Source organism: Solea solea, chromosome 10 (genome assembly GCF_958295425.1).
Source record: "Solea solea chromosome 10, fSolSol10.1, whole genome shotgun sequence".
Classification (NCBI taxonomy): domain Eukaryota; kingdom Metazoa; phylum Chordata; class Actinopteri; order Pleuronectiformes; family Soleidae; genus Solea; species Solea solea.
In genome coordinates this window covers 29,194,308-29,214,823 of record NC_081143.1, presented here as the reverse complement: position 1 = coordinate 29,214,823, position 20,516 = coordinate 29,194,308, and the positions used below count along the sequence as shown (strand labels likewise).

Here is a 20,516-nt window from a genome sequence, read left to right as displayed (position 1 = left end):
CGGTAGGCCCCCGTGTGAGTGTCCGTGTTGAGCCTGCACAGTAGCTTACAGGAGGCATGTGACCTCCATCCTACCTCCAGATGTCCTCCATCACAGGTGTCCAGCTGCACCGGGTGAGTAGTCCTGCCCGCGCTTTCTTAGGGACTCCACTCTCGGCCCCGTTGGCTCAGATTTCTGGTCACTGCCTGGTGAATGAAAATAAGGTGAAGCACCACACCTGGAGGTGAGCTCACAACAGTGTCTGCACGCATGTTATACAGGATGCAGGTCAAGCGTGAATGAAAATAAGCTCTCAAGTGTGCAGAGCAGTGTAAACACAAAGAAACACAATGAACACAATGAACACAATCAATTAACAAATCCAAAACAAGTACGATTCAGGTTGAATGGACAGAGATGTAGACTAAATCCTACGGGATTTGAATTGTTATCTTTGGGGAGCACACTATTACAACTATTGACCTTCAGTTCTCTCACACAGTGTGAACAAGAATGCAAAGTATTTCAGTTCTAACAACACGGGAGCTTCGTTGATTGTTCTCTAAAGCTTAGTAGCCTGTGAAGCGTCTATAATGCAACTTACGGTGACATAATGAATCATTCCAACTTTTTTTATGATGAGATTATTACCCAGTAAAAAAAGAAAGCGTGCATGACATGACATATTTTGACATGAAGTCACGTAATTTGCAAAACAATGTGGGTCAACTTTTTGGTGCGTTCCATTTGTAATTGCATTTCCAACCTCACAGTAAGTCAGTCATACACATAGTCCAAAAAAAGATTCTCCAGTTATCTGTAGGTTGTTAATAGCCCTGGCAAACCTTAAATATTGGGTATAGTTCAGACTATAATCTAAGTTTGTATTACTTAGTCCTAGCAAGCAAAGTTAATAATTCTGATTTATTCATCCATTTAGTAGCTAATTTGACTACATATTTTATTGCTTAGAGGAAAAAAAGAATGATCTACATCAGTGGAGAAAATGTGGAGCTCTCTCAGTAACATCATTATCACCAATGTTAAAATACAGTGGTGTAAACAGGCCGAGCAAAGTCAGCTACAGACTTTTCACAGGAGGCAGATTTATTTCTAATAAGGTCTCAGTCTCGTCATCCTCTTCCTCACATATACGTCACACACTGGTATAGTGACATTAGATTAAGATGGGAGAGATAAGGCAACTCTAATTATTATTATTTCACTTATTATGATGTTTGTGTTATTTGTTTCATTCTCTACACACTCACATACCCTGGTATATACAGTAGAACACTATTTCTGATTCTCTACACACTCACACCAGAGGATGTTCGCGTACCACTGGTGATACACATACCACAGTTTGAGAACCAAGGCATTAGCGTTTCTGACTCCTCATCTGGAACACGGTGAACGAGTTGCTGGTTCACTTCCAGTTCCGACTTCTGGTATACAAGTAGTTTTGAAAAAGTGTAATTTCACTTCAGTATGATGATGTCATGTTAAGACATTTTATCAATCACATCCATTACCAAGTCCAAAGCAAGGAAACTACTGCAGTGACCGAAGGGTGAATCTGAAGAATTTGGTTGTCTGACCTTGACCTGCTGTGATTTATATATTCACATCATGATGTTGAAGAAAAAGGAGGACGCTCTACAGACAGTGACACTCACAGTTGGATTGCAGGAGATTTATTTATTTTTGAGGGATGGGTGAAAGAGAGACTTGATTATGAAAAGTCAATCAGTTACTGTGACTATTGGTAATATATTGAAAAGATACAAAACAAATGTTTTATCAATGATTGCATTACCTGCACACTCTAAACTGACCACAGATGTGAAGGAGACAGTGGATGGCTGTTTGTCTCTATGTGGCATGCATTACCCTATCTTTAAATATTTGACCATCAAATATTGTGCTCGAAGTTTTGTTAAAAAAATGCCCATTCTTATAATAACTAAAATTACTTTTGTCAAATTTTCTGAAATTTTTCCAAAATTTTATTACAGATTTAGATCAGCTCTGATTTATTTATCAAGCAAATATCTCTTGGAAATGTCTGGTTAAAATATAAAAAATATCATGATTTATATTGTGAAATGGGTCACGACAGTTTGTCATCTTTAAAACAAAGGTCAGGATTAAGCAGTCCCCTTTGCGCCATTATTCAGCTCATAGATAAAGCTACGTATATAGTGTGGCAGGCTGTTTTAACATTTAAATGTCTGGGCATGTATTACAGATATCTATTATTCACGTTTCAGAACTTAATAATGAAATTCTTCCTATTCACAAGGATCATATCAGATTCCTCAACTTCATTCACATGTATGTCGTTTGTTGTTGCAGATGCCTGAATTCAATAGTGCAGATAAATCACAAATCTCCATAATTCCAGTTTGAGATACCTACAATTTAATTTGGGCAAATGGAGATATCTTGAGCTGTCTAAGACTAATCAGTAATGGATTTATGGATAGTCATCATTTAGTTGCAGTCTCTAAACTATTCACAACTGAATTACAGATCCTTGCAATGATAAACCCCACACACATGAATGGGACAAGAATGACAGTTTCAGGTTATGAAGCATGACGTAACTGTTGGTTTTTTTGACCTGTCCAGATTAGGGACACATGTAGACTCGTGTTCAGTCGCTGTGTGCTGTTGTTATACCTCTATTTTCTCTGGTTGTCCCTGAGGAGGATGGAGGCTGCAGCAGTGGCAGTTGAGGGCGATAAGCATCAGCATCGAGGCATAAGGAGGCACAGTTGAGATGAGGAGAGGGTGGGGGTGCAGTTCTGGAAGATTCTGCAGGAATCTTACGAGTGGACCCCGTTTCATTGGTTTATTGTGGGGACCGTTTCTCTCAAGCTAGCGGGTTAGCCGTCCCTGTCAAAGCCACAACGCACACACACACACACTGTGGTGAGACTTCACCTTTTAGGGTGAGTTGTTGTTGTTGTTGTTGTTGTTGTTTTTGTTTTGGCCATCACCTTCGTGTGCTTTTTTGTTCATTATCATCATTAAAAACCATTTAAATGTGTGGTTACCTTCACGTGCTGCTCTGACTTGACGCTGACTTGACGCTGCATGCTAACACCTCAGATGTCATATTCTTGTATTGGAGGTGGCTACGCTACGTCACCAGTTAGCTTTAGTTTATGAGTCCACACTAATATAAAACTGCATAGGTCAGTGCACGCACGGCAACTGTAGTTAGAAACGACATGACATGACATTATTGACTAATCGCGAGCACGGCTACTTGCTAACGCTAGCTAACTAGCTCAGGTATCGTACGAATGGAGCTGAAAATGAAAGAGGAAAAGCCATGACATCGACTTTATCACGTTTTACTATATTCAATAAGTCATTCATTAACACGTAACGTATTGTAGGATTAATAAAATATACGCATGTGAAGTGGTTTGCGAGTTAAATCCACAATTTCCACAGACGATGCTAGAGCTACTGCCGAAGCTAAGCTGCTATGTGACAGTGGGCATGTGTTTGTTTTGTGTCGTCTATAATAAACCACTGTGACGTCCACACACGGAATAATAATGTTATTAACACGACATACAATGAAATGTGTTCATTACAGAAACAATGAGTGGAACAGACTGAGACCGTGTCCTCTCCTCCCAGATGTCAAGTAAGGATCCGGGAAGGGGGCGTTTTCACCGATTGCGACATTTAATTAATCGCTTTGTTTTTTATGGTAATCAAATACATAATCAGGACATAGCGTTTTCATAAGTTTATGGGAAACAATATGAACATTATTCATTCAAAGAACGTCTGTGTGTCTGTCTGCGACAGAGCTGAAGTAGCAGCTTCCACTGTGTACCGATTAATTGTCAACTATTTTGATAATCGACTATTCTGTTTTAGAGGTTTGTTTGTTTGTATTTTAGCAATTAAAACAAACTTTCATATTTTTTCTTTTTTGTTGTGAATATTTGTGAATATTTTCTGGTTTCGTAAACTTTTAGAAAGAAGCTGAAAAACAAACATTCAAACCTCTGGACAAAAAAAAAAAAAAACATAGGAAAACACACCATAGTTATGGTGTGATTTCCTATTATATATATGGTTATAACTATGGTTATAACTAACCATAGGAAAACTATGGGCGAACATTCTTTGATTTCATTATTTGACAAAGAAATCATTAAAACTGAAAGATTTTGGTTTATGGACAAAACAAGACATTTGAGAACATCATTATTTCTAGGTTTGGGAAACACCAGCCAACATTTTCTGGACCAAACAAATACTCGATTAATCAAGAAAATAATCGACAGATCAATCGATTATGAATAATCTAGATATGGTGTAGTTGAAATGCGACAGATGTATCGCTAAAGGACGCAGGGCAAAAGTACTATGCACACGATGCAGTTAAAGCTAGTAACTAGTTAATAGAGAACATTTAGAACACTACATTTTACTGTGGTGTGAGGAATTTATCATTTTTATTTTATTTTTCATTTCATTACACAAAACAAAACATTTAAGGTATCGTTCAGTTTTTTTTTTTTTAGTGTGTTGTATTAAGAATTGATAAATTATCAACACGGATGAAGCCAACACAGATTTTAGCCACTTAAGTAAAGGCTCACCTAATAAAATCTTCACCTGCTGAAGTCTATTCTATCTTAAGAATATTTGCTGCTTTATCTTACCTTCAGACAGTCATGTCTGCCTGGAAACCTCAGGGTTTGTTTAGCTTGTTGTTTAGCTCACAGCTACACAGGAGCTGCTGGTCTATTGTTGCCATGTTTGGTAAGTTTGTGTCACTTAAATAAGAACAAAGGATTTCACCAAACTCATAAAATAACACATTTGAACTTAGTGATGGAGATGGATGTGTGCCATGATGTAAAAGAGCTGATTTTCTCTATGGACTTTGGTGCAGGGGGAGCCACACTCAGTATATGTACAGTATATACACAAGAATATCTTTATATATGAAATCAAAAATGCTCTTTGGAATTACAGAATGTTTTCATTGTTGTTTGAGCTCAGTTTGTTTTCCTCCCTATATCAAGTACTTGAGTTTTATTTAGTGTGAGGACTTTATTAGTTTCTTGTTTCTCTGAGCTGATGCAGATATTTAATTTGGAATTTTTTTTTGTAACAGAGAGACCATCCTATGCCCCTCCCCCTCCCCCAGCCCCGACAACTGTAAGTACCTTCAACGCCAAATATTGACGTGGTATCCAAAATTAAGCTGATGTTAGTGTTTTTTAAGACTTCATTTTTAGTACCCTGCAAATATGAACAAAACCTATTATAAGAACTGTTAGTAACACAAACTGATGTGCTGATACAACACTGCTTCTGAAACGCTCCAGCATGAATGCTAGTTATTTCTCATTTTCCCAGCTCTCCTTCATTGTTTTCTTTTGATTCATGTCATTTCTCATTTGTGTTTGTTGTCTCATTTGTTTCCATCAGCAATTGCCCAACACTCCCGGGTTTGTCGGGTACAACCCATACAGCCACCTGGCCTACAACAACTACAGACTGGGAGGGAGCCAAAGCAGCAACAGTCGGGTAACGGTATGAACATGAACATAGAGGATGGAAAGTGTCGGGGCAGAAAGACAAGTGGGCAAAATTGGACAAGAGTTAGCTTGTTTAGTCAAAGGAAGACTATGCAGAACAAGATCCACAAGATTGACAGTTAAGAGTGCCTTGATATATTGAATTTGAGCAGATATTACAGAACAGTCAGCATGAAAGTCTTGAATATAACAAAAACCACATCATTCCAAGCTCCCTCTAGTGTCTCCTTTATGGTGGAGACCAGCTCAGAGTCCATCTGTGTGTAATCTAATACCACCTGCCTTTCAAAGTCTGCATTTCTGACAGCCACGTTAAGTAACCCATGCCATCAGTGTTGCCATGGCAGTACAGACTCGCTGCTCAGCATGGCTCTGGCTGCTGAGCAGTCATGTTGTCGCTGCATGTAAGCTGTGGTTGGCTGACTCTGATAATGGCATTATGTCTCACAGTGGGTAAATCTCAGCTTAGGTGAGATTTTTTTGTATTTACTTCCACTGCTATTTTGTTGTAGTCTGTGGGGCTCTTGCTTGTATACGACCTCAAACTGTCATTCATTAAATCAAGTTAATTAAAGGTCCAGTGTGTAAGAGCGAGTGACATCTAATGGTGAGACTGAAGAGTGATAAATCAGCAAATCCCCCTTTGAGGCCAACTGGGTCTTTTAGAGGTTAAGGAGGCTGATAATTAATACTTGGAACCCACGTGTATTATGTATTACTGTAATCAGTCGACCTTTCCTTTGCATTCCAAAAAGGTGAGTACGGAGTCATTTGTAGACATGGTTTAATACCACTCGACCGCTCTTTTCATGTCTGATACCGATACTATAATATACTGATATCAGACTGATACAGTACTTTTACAACTATTATTTATAATTATTTCAGTTTATAAAGGGCCGTTTGAGCTTACCACCGAGCCATAACCGTTATTTTAAATGATGAAAGAGTTGAGTTCAAATGTTGTTAGTGCTTTTTATTTATATTTTTACATGTCAATGCGCAGTCATGGATCTATGTGATATTTAGGGGCTAAGGACCGTCTCCAGTCTAGTGATTGTGACCAGTATCAGGCTGATACCAGTGCTCACACTCTGGTTTGTCTAATCATGCTGATGTACAAACATATACAACTGTAGGCTACGAGAACTGAACGGTCTTTCTTTTCCATTCGACTACAGTTGTCTTTGCATACCGACACACATTGGTTTGTGCGTTGGGTTTATGCAGAAAGAGAAAGCTGCTGTTTTTTGTTTGCTGGTGTAAAAACGTTGCGGGGCAAGATGGTGGCCCATTTCAAAGCTATTTTGAAAGGCCACAAAAACCAAAGGATGTTTATTTTAAAGCAATTGTAGACGTGACATGTTAAAATGTTTTTGAAACATTTATTTATGCCTTAAGGTGTTTTCGTTTTCTTTCATTATCAGAATTCTTCTGGAATAAACATCCCAAAGCCACCAAAGCCCCCTGATAAGCCATTGATGCCATATATGAGATACAGTCGGAAGGTAAGTGCACAGCGTGACAGCGCTGCTTTTGAAATCATCATGTGCTGGAACACGGGGCTGATTTGCTCTTCATTTTATATTCTGTAAGAAGTACATTTGTTTGACAGACTCTAACGGTTGTTTATGGAGGTAGGTGTTGAGCTGACTTAGACTTAGGACTCAGCTAGGACAGTCCACATCACAGAGTGGGATTTACCCACTTGGAGATGGAGCTTAAAGCACTCGGCCTCCTCTGGTTTGTGACCTCTCTGCACAGAGATAACCACTTATAGCCCCTCCAACCCAACCCAACCCAACACCCATGTCTGGTTCTCATCACCAGGTTTGGGATCAAGTAAAAGCCTCCAATCCTGATCTGAAGCTATGGGAAATTGGGAAGATAATCGGTGGCATGTGGAGGGACCTCACTGATGAGGAGAAACAGGATTATTTGAATGACTACGAAGCAGAGAAGGTTGGTTGTTTTACCACAGGTGTTCATGGGGGTTTTCTGATGGGTGACCAGTAGACAGTGGGTGACAGTTGTGGGTCCCTCCCCTCCCCTCCCCCTTTCCTCCCTCTCCCAACAGTCCTGAATAAACCTCTTTCCTTGTGTCTGTGCTTGGTCGACGTGTTGAGTGTGTCCTCGTCATTCCTGTCGTCTTTTCCACCGTAGATTGAGTATAACGAAAGTTTGAAGGCCTATCACAACTCGCCAGCCTACCTGGCCTATGTCAATGCCAAAAGCCGAGCGGAGGCGGCTCTGGAAGAGGAGAGTCGCCAGAGGCAGTCCAGACTGGACAAGGGTGAACCGTACATGAGTATTCAACCAGCAGACGATCCAGAGGGTAAGGCTGCACAGCGTTACAGTAGAACGACCACACATGACAACAGTATCTCTCTCCCTTCTCATCCACATTTGCCCTAACGCTTACTTAAAAACACCATTCCTTTGTTTTTAAGCTACAAAATTAAACAAAATCTGTTTTTAACTATTGTTTTTGTTAGGCTTTGTACTGGTTTAGGTTTAATTGCAAAGTTAAAAGTCCTGTTATTTCAAAAACTCACGCACACACCCGTTAGACACACAAGAAGAAAAAAAGAGGACGAGGTTTGAGTTACACCCACCTCAAGGAAATGATGCATGTCTGTCTGTCTGGGCTCTGGCCGCTTTACACACGATAATGATGCACAGGAAAACTACAGATAAAACCTACAGTGGCCTTTTAGAAACACTCGTAACAATATCAGTCGTGCTTCCCCAGTGTTCTCGACAGACTGCACGTACGTCAGTGATTAAATAAGACTTAGCTCTGCAGGTGGCTGTAGAAACACAGAGAGTGTGTTTTATTAATAAATGGAGTCTTAGAGAAATTCTTCTCTAAGCTGCTGCCTCACTGCTCTGTCTTCTGTTTCTCCTGTTTCTCCTGTTTCTCCTGTTCTATATTTAACAACAACTCCACTCACAAGTGCACGTGAGCCTTTTTAACAGCCATACAACTCACTGGCCACAAAAGGAACTGATGATTTTTCTTCTAAATAATAAAATACACAGTCAAATTAGCTGCTACACTGTACAAAGTCAGAATGAGTATGGAATTAATAAATACTTCAATGAATAAACTTGGCAGTAGTATACAAACCTAGATTATAGGCTTAATTCAATCTATAGAAAGAGACCAGACTTTACATATCATGGCCACAAAGTCAACTTATAAACAATAAAATAAAACATTCAGTCTATCGTCTCACTATAAACATTTTTATTTGAACAAAATAGATCACAGACAGATAACGTGAAGTCAAACTAGTCACGCGGTAATCAAACTCATCCCTGTTTCCGTTTGTATTTAACAACCTTTAACATCCTGTTCTACTGATTAGAATGTGTTTTAAAGATGCTTATATGTGGACTCAGGGATTAGGGACGTGGTCCTGTAATTTCACTAATGCAAACATCATTAATCGTGCACTAACATTTAAAGTAAACTTTAAATGAAATTGAAAGTCCTTTGATCACAGTTACAGACACAGGCAACAGCAGACCAGCAGCTATTGTGCCCCTGTGAGTTTAAAACACTGATTTAAACTAAGTTAAACTTAGTTTAACTTAATTTGAGCATCTTAAATTTCACACTCTACTTTCAGAATGTGTTAGTCTGTTTCCTGTGTTGGTGTCACTGCACCTTTACACACTTAAACATTCCCCATCATGGCAGATGAGACTTTTTGTTCCTCTGCTGTCTGGAACGTTTCCACGGTGCCCACATGCGTGCACAGCAGCAGCATGTTCAGGTACAACTGAGAGCTGTTGTATCACAGTTACACCACAACAAACGGCGTGAAGAAGCGCCGTGCACGCCGTGCACACCGTGCACACCGTGCACACCGTGCACGCCATACAGTGTGGTGCAAGTGAAAGAGGAACCGAGTGATACAAAGACAACTGGAGCTGGAGGAATTCAAAATCATTGTAAACAGAAAATAGATTAGTTTGATTTGACCAGAGTAAGAATTGTTTCTTTAGTTGACTTTCTTTCTTCTTCCTTTTCAAATTGTATTGATAAGTTATATTAGTTATCCCTTTATTAAATGATTTTTATGTCTTCAGTGTCACATTAATTACAGCTAAAGCAAAGAAATAAGCTTTTACACACCAATATGCTGTGTGTGAATGATTTTAGTTGCCGTTAACATCTAAGATGGCTCTGCAAATATTTCAATAATGTATTTTAATTAAAAAAATATATATTTTGATTATATTAGATCTGTATATTCTTTGAAAAATGTCTTTAGGTGACTTTCTTTCCCTTGCTCTTGTAAATATAATCTATCGTTTATTATTAGTTGAACTGCACATATAAATACATGCAATCAGATATGAATTCCTTGACTTTCTAAACATCTCTCATGTCTGTTTGATGAAGAACAACAAGAAAACTACAGAGAATGAAAAGTAGTGCAGGTTGAATCCTGTCATCGTGGATTTAAATGGTAAACAAGTGTACGTTGAAGACAAAGAAAAGCACTTTGTCTTTGCAAATGAAGATTGCCGAGTACATCTCAAAACCTCTGTCCACACACAGTCGGCGTGTAATTAAGCACTTGTCCTAAATTCACCTCACAATAACAGTTTTGCTTTGCTTGACGATGTATTTTGAAATAATGGCCTATATTTAACTCCAGCACTGTAAATATTGAGCAATATCCTCCGCATGTTTATAGTGCCTTAGCAGTATTTGTATAATGTGTGCTGTTGTATGTTAGTGATTATGTAACACATCTAACTTTTTGTTTGTTTTTTTACATCCTCAGACTACGACGACGGGTTTTCCATAAAGCACTCGGCTGCAGCTCGTTTCCAACGCAACCACCGTCTGATCAGCGAGATTCTCAGTGAGAGCGTCGTCCCCGACGTGCGCTCGGTTGTGACGACGGCTCGCATGCAGGTCCTGAAACGCCAGGTCCAGTCGTTAATGGTACACCAGGTATGACCACACCACGGTCACCACATGATGCCGGCCTGGCATTTAACGGGTTAATAATGTGCCGTGTGTGTTGTGTCACAGAGAAAGCTGGAGGCTGAGTTGCTTCAGATTGAAGACCGCCACCAGGACAAGAAAAGAAAATTCATAGAAGCCACAGAGTCGTTCACAAATGAGCTGAAAAGGGTACGGCATCTCAGTCATCGCTTCCTCGCACGCAAGCTTGATTTGGCGTGTTTAACTGCACAGTGTGTAGCTCTGGTTGTGTGCCCGCCTACATCTGTCTTACAGCCACCAGCTGCTGCTAACTCCGTCCACATGCTCTGGCGCTCTTGTTGCTGTCATCGTTTACAATTTGTGGCCCTCATAGTAACTGTTGTTTTGAAATGAGGTGCAGCTCTGTGCAGTTGGCCGCACTGTCCTCTGCTCACAACAGGCGGCGCCATTTACCCTCAACACTGCAGCTGCGTCCACTCACTGACGGGAATCAGACGTCAAGACTGAACATGTAGTGAACTCTGTGCTTGGTTACAATATGTTGTTACTTTGTGTCCTTCACAAAGATGAATTAGTGCATACATGAAGCCCAAGGTTACAGCAACTGTTTTCATATGTCAGCATTAAAGGGATAGTGGAAGGTTTTTGAAGTGTCTCTGTGGGCTGCAGTAGAAGATCATTGAAAACAAAGGAAACTACTGGATTAGATAATAAAATCTACACCTTCTTAAGTATTCAACATTTTTTCTGGCAGGAAACTGAAGTTTGTGAACCTCTCACTCTCCCACACCAAAGTCCATGGAGAAAATCAGCGTTTTAAACTCACAGGGACACAATAGCTGCTGGTCTGCTGTTGCCTGTGTCTGTAACTGTGATCAAAGGACTTTCAACACCTCATCACAACATAAGTCATTTTCTCAGTGTGTATGAACTTTGGTTTCCAGCCAGAGAAGGATGTGAGTAAAAGCAGCAAACGTTTTCTCGGACATTGTTGACTTGCAGTAGTGATATATTCAGTAGTTGAGCTGTTTGCTTGTTTTTGTGTGTCCCTGCTGGACGACACGTCAGTGAGCTGGAGGTCACAGGCCGGGCGCAGAACCTGAACTGTCCCTTTGATTCAATTACAGCTTATAGACCTTATTTTTGGGGGTGTGGCATCTGTTAATAACATGGGAGCACTCCAAACTATCAAACTTAACCCTGTTGTAATTACACAACTAAAGCAGCCAATTCAGAGCGCCAACGTCATGATTAGCCGAACGTTTTTAGCAGCGTTTCATAGCATCTTTCACTTAAACCAACCCCTTGTGTCCTGCCTGCTGTGGAAGGCTACACAAAATAAGGAAAATAAGGTCTACATACAAGTAGGAAGAAGTGTAAACTTTCCCTGTCATCCTCTGCAGCTGTGCTGTATGAAGGTGGAGGTGGACATGGAGAAGATCTCTGCAGAGATCACTGCAGCGGAGGAGGCCGCCCGCAAACGGATGGCAGAGCGCGACAAGGACGCAGGAGTGTGCGGCGCCAGAGAGGCCCCCACCTGCATCTTAGCAGAAGAAGAAAAACACATTTGTGCAACACATGGCAACAAGTCCCAGCAACATTCTGGCAGCGATAGTAGCAACAAGGAAGGCGAGGACACGGAATCCAGCGCCACAGACGCACCGGGTGAACCACACTTGCCTTTACTTGTCAATCATTTTATTGCCATGTGGGCTCCTGTGATTTCTCATCATGGCTTTTTTTTCTCTATTAACTCAGGGAAGCCAAAGGTCTCAGAGGAGCTTGAGGCTCATAGTGAGGAGGGGGCGTCAGAGGACAAGGAGAGCGTCCCAGAGGGGGCCATGGAGGAAGGAACCAGTGACAGTAACACAGGCTCAGAAACCACCTCTGCACAGACAGAAGACGCCCCGACCAGTGAGCCCTCAGAGGGGCCCGGCAGAACCAGAGCAGCCCACTGAGTCCGGCACGGCACCTGACTGTCAACTGTGAGGCTGTCGTGGCTCCTGGCCTTCCATCCTCGGATTATATACATACATACATACATACATACATACATGTACATATATGTATACGTTTGTATATACGTATATATACATATGTATATATGTATATATACACATATATACATACATATGTATATATACACACATATGTATATACGTATATACATATGTGTATATATACATATGTATATACATATGTATATACGTGTATATATACACATATGTGTATATATACACGTATATACATATGTATATACATATGTATATATACATATGTATATATGTATATGTGTGTGTGTATATACACATACACATATATATATACACACACACACACACACACACACACAAATACACATATATATACACATACATACATACATACATACATATACACACACACACACACACACGTGTGTGTGTGTGTGTGTATATTGCGCAGTATCATCTCAGTTGATCAAAGTGTGAGTGTTTAAATGGGCTCGATGTTGTTTCCTGAGGCAAAAAGAGTTTTTGTTTGACGTCCGTGTGAAACGTCATCACCTTTGTTTACAAGAGGCAAGTTGTGTTACTGGTGTTGACAACAGTGCACTTTTGACATGCTTCCACATACATGTGCAGTCATTTTTGTTGTTTAACTACCAGAACAGCTGGTCACGTTTGTCCATCGAGGCTTAACAATTCCGCTTCTATGGCCACCTGTTGAGAGCACTTTAAAGAGTCAAGTAGAAAAGGCTTTGTTGTCCTTGCACAGGCACAAAGCACTAACAGCAAAGAGCCGTGGGCCGCTGCATCCGTACGTCCTGCCATTTTCTCTGCATTACTACACGTTCATATGTTAACGGTGGGTTTTTACGTTTTCATGTGGACGAAAACCTGAATTATCGAAAATATCCATCAGTGTGGACTGGTGTCTGGATGCTCAAAAATGCAGATTTGAGCTGATTAGGTTTTGTTGGTAACAAGCTGTGAACTGCTGTGTCACTCCTGGTTACTTCTGTCAGTCAAACTACAGAATGATCCCAGCTTGATTTTAAACACTGTCTCGTGAAACAAACCAAACAACTACAGACCAGAGAATCAGCGTTCTGTACTTTCTGTTTCTGCCCTTGAAGGTTTTTGAAAACGCTTCTAAATAGACATGGGTCTTTGAAAGTGCTTGAATTTTGAGCAGGAAAGAAATGAAGTTGAAATTTAGGTAAATGTCTCTAGTTTGTTACGACGCCAGAGCGAGTAACGTTAGGAACCCTGGTTTCTACTTATTATCAACTCTTTTTACACGTCATACGTATATTTATTAAATGTTTACACCATATTTTTTATAAAGCAATAAGATAAAGGTTGGAACTGGACGCAGATTGTTTTTTGGTTTTTCGTATGGTTGCAGCCTCTGTTTGAAAACATTCGTTTTCATGTGCCGAGTAGAAATGAAAGAAAAGTACAGTACAAAGCACTTGAAGCCAGCAAAAGAAAGGGCACTCTCTGAAGTAATCCCAAAGGTCCATGTGAAAGCACTAGAACAGTCACAGGCCTCATTTGCCATGTAATAAAAGCCCAGACGAGCGGTTTCTCTGGTTCTCCAGCACATATCGATACATATCTAAGTCTGGCACGGCCGGGATCTTTGCCCACTGAGACTGGCTGCGCGATAAAAGCCGTCACATGACACAAACAAACGTTGTTCAGTGTTAGATTTAACTTTGTCTTTTGTATTATTGTGTCATTGTTGCTTTTCTTGTTACTTTTGCATGTGGCAATTTTAAAATAATAAGAATAAATTGGAGCCGAGTGAGCGTTAAATATCAGTATTACAGTGACAGTATTGTCTCAGGAGTTTGTATTCATTAGAGGTAGTTCTTTTTTATTATTTATGAGCAGTTTTTAAATCATACTTGTGTATTGGCTCAGTTTGTTCATATGTACTGTATATCACATGATCATCAGTGCAGTGCAATGCTCAAATACCCTGTTCTCAAGTTTGCTAGCTGTCAATCAAATCAAAAGCAGTACGCTTAGAACATTTCTCTCTGTGCGATTGTCAATATTGCAATTTTCAGCAGTAAAAAATAAATCAAATCAAATCTGAAAGCGTAATTGTGTACACAGTGTAACGAGGTTTGCTTAAACATGGATTTTCATGTTGTGGTAAAAGAGCTTGAAGAGCCGTCATAAACACGCAGTCTTAATATGAATTTCCTTTTTCATATTTATACCAATAAACTTTTCTACCCTAGACAGGTTTCCTGTTTGTCTTGTTTGTGTCGTAACACTTTATAATCCATGAATGTGTCGACATTAGAAGTCAAGGAGTGAGCAACTTTTTCAGCTTACCATTTTAGTCACGAGTCATAATCACAGGTCAATATCCGATATTACTTAAATATTAAAAAGCCAATATCTGCCAATAATCTCGTGACATATTAAACTGGAATGGAATTAGATTGACTATTCCAGAGGAATTGAAGATAGAATTAGAATTGTGTTTAATCTGTCGATTCATTTCCTGATCAATCGAGTACTTGTTTGACGAAAAATGATGATCAGTGTTTACCAAAGCTGGAAATGATGAGGTTCTCAAACTAAAATGATTCAGCGTTAATGGTTTTCTTTGTTATATGAAGCAAAGAAACCAGAAAATCAGAAAGTTTGTTTTAATTGAATGAATCATTGCAGCCCTAAGTCATTGAAGTAGTTTACTAAGGTTGCATGTGCTTTTAATAGCTTTTCTACTCTGACCGATCATTTCATTCCTATTCATTTATCTCCATCTTTATTTAATTTGATCCTGTTTTTCTAAATAGAAACAAATGTCCCTTACACGATGACGATGAAGTCTATCAGCTCTATCAGTTTTCCATTGTTGTGGCGTCTAGGTCACGTGTTGTCACGCTGCACACAGGAAGTGATTTATGTGGAGACAAAACAAACAAATTTACTGCTCAGAAAACCTGCTAATTGAATTGTCTCCACCCCCCACTGCACTGCTGCTGTATACACACAAACACTCCCTCCGTCAGGTCTGATAGTTTTGCTTGACAGAGCCTATCAGACGAAGGACACAGCCAACAAAAAATGTCATATCATTGAAGATGAAGACAAAATAGAAGCAGAATAATGACATCATCACCAGTCAGCAAAAGTTACACACTGCAGCTTTAATTCAGACTATTCTGATATGTCAGCCATATATATATATATATATATATATATATATATATATATATATATAATATATATATACACATACACTGTGTATATGTATATATTATGAACATTTATTTATTCTTAGGTATTTCCTCAGCTGCTTGTTTTTTTCATTTTTGAAGTGTATTTATTTTAAGGTTCTATTTGAGACACAATACTTTTACTACCCTTTTGAATCTTGCACCTGGCAAATGCTCCGTATTACAAAAAATTAATTCTAAAACTAAACAAACTCGCTCTAAAAACGAATTAAAATGTAACAAAAAGTCAAAACAAAATAAAAACTAATGACAAACCCCAAACTATTCTAACCTTGCATTATACGCGTTTGTTTTATTTTTTATTCTACCGTCCGTGTGAACTACAATATTTTTGAATATCTATATTTTTCCATATCAAAAATATTTATATAAGCATTTATTACACAAGTTGTGAACCCTGCCCCCCCCCCCATCCAGGTGGCATCCCCACAAACACATTCACGCTGTACAAACCCAGTAACAACAAGTAACGAAAAAAAAAATCAAATAAAATAATAATTAGATATACACAAATACAAAAACAACAAAAGTGACTCAAACTCATCTATAATGACGATTACGGTCGTAACACCAACAATCCGGGCTTCTGGCACAAGAATAAAAAAAGAAATAAATAGCGACATGTGAACGACCTTAAAGAGAGAAGATGTGTGTCCAGGTGTCCTCTGGTATCGTTTGTCCAACATCTCCTTCCCATGCCGCCTTAACTTTGTCCCACATTCGAGGACAACGATTCAGAACTGATGTATATATATCTGTGCTATTGCTCCTTTATTAAGTGGATATTTACATTAAGGACAGAATACATGAAGACCGTGGAACTTGAGCCTGAAGATACCTGAAGAAATGCTGCTCCGGTAAATTTTGGTCTTCACATAAAAATGTAAATGATGCAAAGCCATCGTCAGTGAAGAGATCGTGAAAGTAGCCCAAGACACTTCAATGCCAAACTGCAAAAGCCTGGTCAGTTTGAGATTGAAGACATTATTGGACAGAGGCTACACATATTTGTCATATTAAAATGTTTCTTCATGGAATTTTGGACCAACTTTGAGTTCAGTTGAAATGATTTGGTATTCTGGGGGAGAGGGGCAGTTAAGATTGAAATTGGGGAAACAGAGAGTGTAGTTCTCAATTCGATTTCCGTCCATACCGGACCGTCCCCGTCAGCAACATTGGACATGACTTTGTTAAAGGCTGGTTGTGTCAAACACCGACTGCTGCACACTGTATGTTTGTCCTTTGCACAGTACAGGTACGGGAAGTGGTGAGATGAGAGGGAATTGCTCCGATTTCCTGTTTTGAAGCACAAGTGCTGAATGTTCCCGACGGTGGAGTTGTGCAACGTTCAGCTTTACTGCCCCAAAGGAAGGAGCGTGTTCCTGACGGGAGGTTTGTGCTACGTATGGATCACATTAGTAAATACTAATGATGACTTTTCATAGTAAGTGCAGCGTGCACCTGGTACTGCAGCTTGCTGTTTTAGTCCGTGCGGTTTGCAGAGCCTCGAGTGAAAGCAAGCGACCACAACCGCAGGCACAGGTGTGCACAAGCATGTGCACAACTTTTGAGTTGGGGGGCAAACGGTTGTTCAGCTGCTCTTCAATAAAACAAGAGCGTTTCTCGAATATGAAAGAACATTTACAGAAACACACGGATGAATAGTTTGTGGTCAGCAATGTTAAAAGGATAGTTCCGTTTTTTTGATTTTTGAAAGTTTGATTGACACATTACACTGGGTTACAAAAAAAAACATGTTTTTCAACTGAACTAGGACCATTTTTCTCAGTCAGGTCAGGTTTTTATGCTAATTTGATTTTGAAAAATTCCATCTTCTGACTAAATTGATTACATTTTTGTAACAATATCAGTTGATTTCCATTAATATTTCTCATCCAGAAGAAATGCATGACTGCATCCCAGAGTCCCTGATACCTGGTCTCCATCTCTTTTATGTCCTGATGGAATCTCTCCCTCTGCTCATCACTCACTGATCCCAGATTCTCAGGAAATGATCCATATGTGAGAAGAAATAATGCATTTTGATGCTCATGAAAGCAGAAGTTCTGCATCGTTCCTGGCCTTGTTGTTGCCAAGAAAGTTCTTCACGACCAACTCAAAAGCCTTCCATGCTTCCAGTTCCACTTCGTTCATTGAGTTTTCAAACTCAGGATCTGTGATGAGCTGATGGATTTGAGGACCATCAAAGATGACAGCTTTTAGCTTCTCTATGGTTAATCTTGGAAAAGCATGGCACAAGTAAGTGAAGCAGCCGCCATCCTTGTCTCGAGCTTTGGTGAACTTTAATCAAGCCGAGTATCTCGTCTCTGTCTACCAGAGGATTGTTGATGGCGTTCCACCGGCACAGGCCACTCCTTCTTTGTGTAATGCTGAGCATGGGTATATGACGTGTCATATGATACGTCATATGATATATGACGTATCATATGACGTGAAAATACCCGTACATGTAAACAAAAACATTCAAAAACAAATATGTAGCTTTGTTCAGAAAGTTGACCTGATTGAGAAAAACCAATGTGATTCTTGGATTCAGCACATCAAGATTATCCTAAATCAGCTGAAAAATCTTAAACAATAAATTTGGTGTTGACCAGTGTTATCAACAGCGACTTTATCAAGCACCATGTGTGTGAGTCCGTCTGGGTCTCAGACACTTTACAAAAGACTCACTGAATAAAATAAAACCTCATTTATCTCACCTTTAAACAGTCTTCACCTGGAAACTTAACGTTTGGAGAGCTAACACTCCCTGCACCAAAGTCAGAGAGACACGGGAGCTGAGCTCTTGTTCAGTTTGTGTCGCTCGGGTAAATGTGAACAAAGTCACAAAATAACACATTTGAAGTTACTGTCACGAGTCAGCAGTTAATGCACAATCCTGTGCTGTGATGTCAAATCACCGAGTTTCTCTACAGCGAGAGAACAGTTTACAAACGTCAAAAGTCTGTAACGGTGAAAAAGAAACAAACATATTGTTGAGATATTGGAAACTACAGGAGCCTTTTGTTAAATGGATTCCAAAATTCCATTTTTCTTCTGTGTATATTATCAGTGGGAGTGAATGTCAGGGTTGATATTTGTCAAAACCTAACTTCAAAAAACCTGAACTACTGACCCACGTGTTTGATTTGGTGGAGATTTGACTCTGGAAACTCTTCCTCACACAAACGTTCCATTTTATCCAGACTTGGGTACGTTGCTCCAAGGCAGTCCAGCCTGTTGGGATTTGAACTGGCAACCCTAAAGTTACAAGCCAAATTCTCTTTCCCCCCTGAACTTGTAAATTCCTGACTGAACCAATAAAGTTCATTGTATGGAAGCAAAATACAGTGTGACCTTTCAAAATAAAGCTTTACCAAAGAAATGCAATAAAATGCAGATCAAATATAGAATTACATTCAATGATAAACCTTGGTTGACATCAAATTTGACTAAAAAGACTTTTCAATTACTTTCCACGAGCAATTCCCTCAAATCCAAGGACAGAATGTGCCGACACAGTTTAAGATGGGAGGACAACTCGTAAGAGTGTCTTCGTCCATGACGGCGTCCTTGTAACGGGTCAGGAGAAGACGCTAATGCAGCACACGTACGCAGACGGACCGTCACTAATGACTTTTATCTTTCACCTTCTCAAAAGGACACGGCACAATCGTGTAAACTTACTTTGTGGGGTGCAGCCGGTGATCGCCGTGGAGGTGTGTCCACTCAGGAGAGAGCAGGAACTCAAGAAGGCAGAAGACCAGCGGGGAGCAGGCAGAAGACTAGCGGGGAGCAGGCAGAAGACCAGGCAGAAGACCAGGCAGAAGACCAGGCAGAAGACCAGGCAGAAGACCAGTGGGGAGCAGGCAGAAGACCAGGCAGAAGACCAGGCAGAAGACCAGGCAGAAGACCAGGCAGAAGACCAGTGGGGAGCAGGCAGAAGACCAGGCAGAAGACCAGGCAGAAGACCAGCGGGGAGTTGGCAGAACCTGTCGATCACCGGGACAGGAACAGAGCAGACAGGTCTGGGACAGGAAGGGTCAAGACCGGGGACTCGGTCCAAAAACCGCTGGAGAGACTCGTACGAATGACATGGAACAATCTGGCAGAGACTGCATGGTGGAGAGGAGTTTATATAGTCAGCTGATCAGTGATCAGGTGCAGCTGCTGTGAACAGGTGAGTGGACATGAGCTGATGAGGAGGGAGTGGCTGATGAGGAGGGAGTGGCTGATGAGGAGGGAGTGGCTGATGAGGAGGGAGTGGCTCATGACAGTCCTCTTTCATTGATTTGCAGCTCTGCATGTGGACAAGTGATTGTTCTTGGTCCAATCAGTGTTTGTCATTTAACTTTACTCGCTCAGTGTTCTTAGGGTTAACTACAGTAAACTGCTGCCGCTGCTGCCTGCTGCTGCCTGCTGCTGCCTGCTGCTGCCTGCTGCTGCCTGCTGCTGCTGCTGCTGCAGTTTCACATCTCCTATCTGCCGCCTGAAACATGTGTCAGTGAATGTTTCAGAAAGTCGTCCCTGTGGCGTAAAAACCAGTTGTGGTTAATTTGGTTCAAGTTAAATGAACATAACTTATTTTTGGAGTTAACCTTAATAAAAAAAGCAAATAATAACATTTTCTGTCCGTGTCTCTGATGGAGCTTGTGGTCTGACAGCGTTTGCACAAGACAACTGATTTCTCTCCTCCTCCTCCTCCTCCTCCCCTCATTAAAGGGGAAGCCAT

At 40.3% G+C, this 20,516-nt stretch overlaps 2 protein-coding genes across 6 annotated transcripts in view; one reads left to right on the top strand and one right to left on the bottom strand.

Moving 5' to 3' along the window:
• LOC131467690 (zinc finger protein Aiolos-like) overlaps positions 1-2,796 on the bottom strand; it is a 51,613-nt gene extending 48,817 nt beyond the window's left edge. For both annotated transcript variants that reach the window (XM_058641747.1, XM_058641749.1), the window contains exons 1-2: positions 2,665-2,796; positions 75-185 (exon numbers count right to left, since the gene is read on the bottom strand). The gene's annotated coding sequence lies outside the window, so the exon portion shown is untranslated. The remainder of the gene's footprint in view (positions 1-74; positions 186-2,664) is intronic.
• LOC131467691 (SWI/SNF-related matrix-associated actin-dependent regulator of chromatin subfamily E member 1-like) lies at positions 2,794-12,627 on the top strand. Of its 4 annotated transcripts, none has more exons than XM_058641752.1 (11): positions 2,794-2,936; positions 3,596-3,646; positions 5,138-5,181; positions 5,455-5,553; positions 6,992-7,072; positions 7,395-7,526; positions 7,728-7,899; positions 10,367-10,539; positions 10,621-10,722; positions 11,937-12,198; positions 12,292-12,626. In XM_058641752.1, the coding sequence occupies exons 2-11, from the start codon at positions 3,640-3,642 to the stop codon at positions 12,489-12,491; spliced, it is 1,272 nt and encodes a 423-aa protein (XP_058497735.1). In that variant the 5' UTR covers positions 2,794-2,936; positions 3,596-3,639; the 3' UTR covers positions 12,492-12,626. The 4 variants fall into 4 exon arrangements, with proteins under 4 accessions (XP_058497735.1, XP_058497734.1, XP_058497737.1 ...); XM_058641751.1 differs by having other exon boundaries at positions 5,455-5,559; positions 12,292-12,625; XM_058641754.1 differs by lacking the exon at positions 7,395-7,526 and having other exon boundaries at positions 12,292-12,627.
• Positions 12,628-20,516: the final 7,889 nt, after the last annotated feature.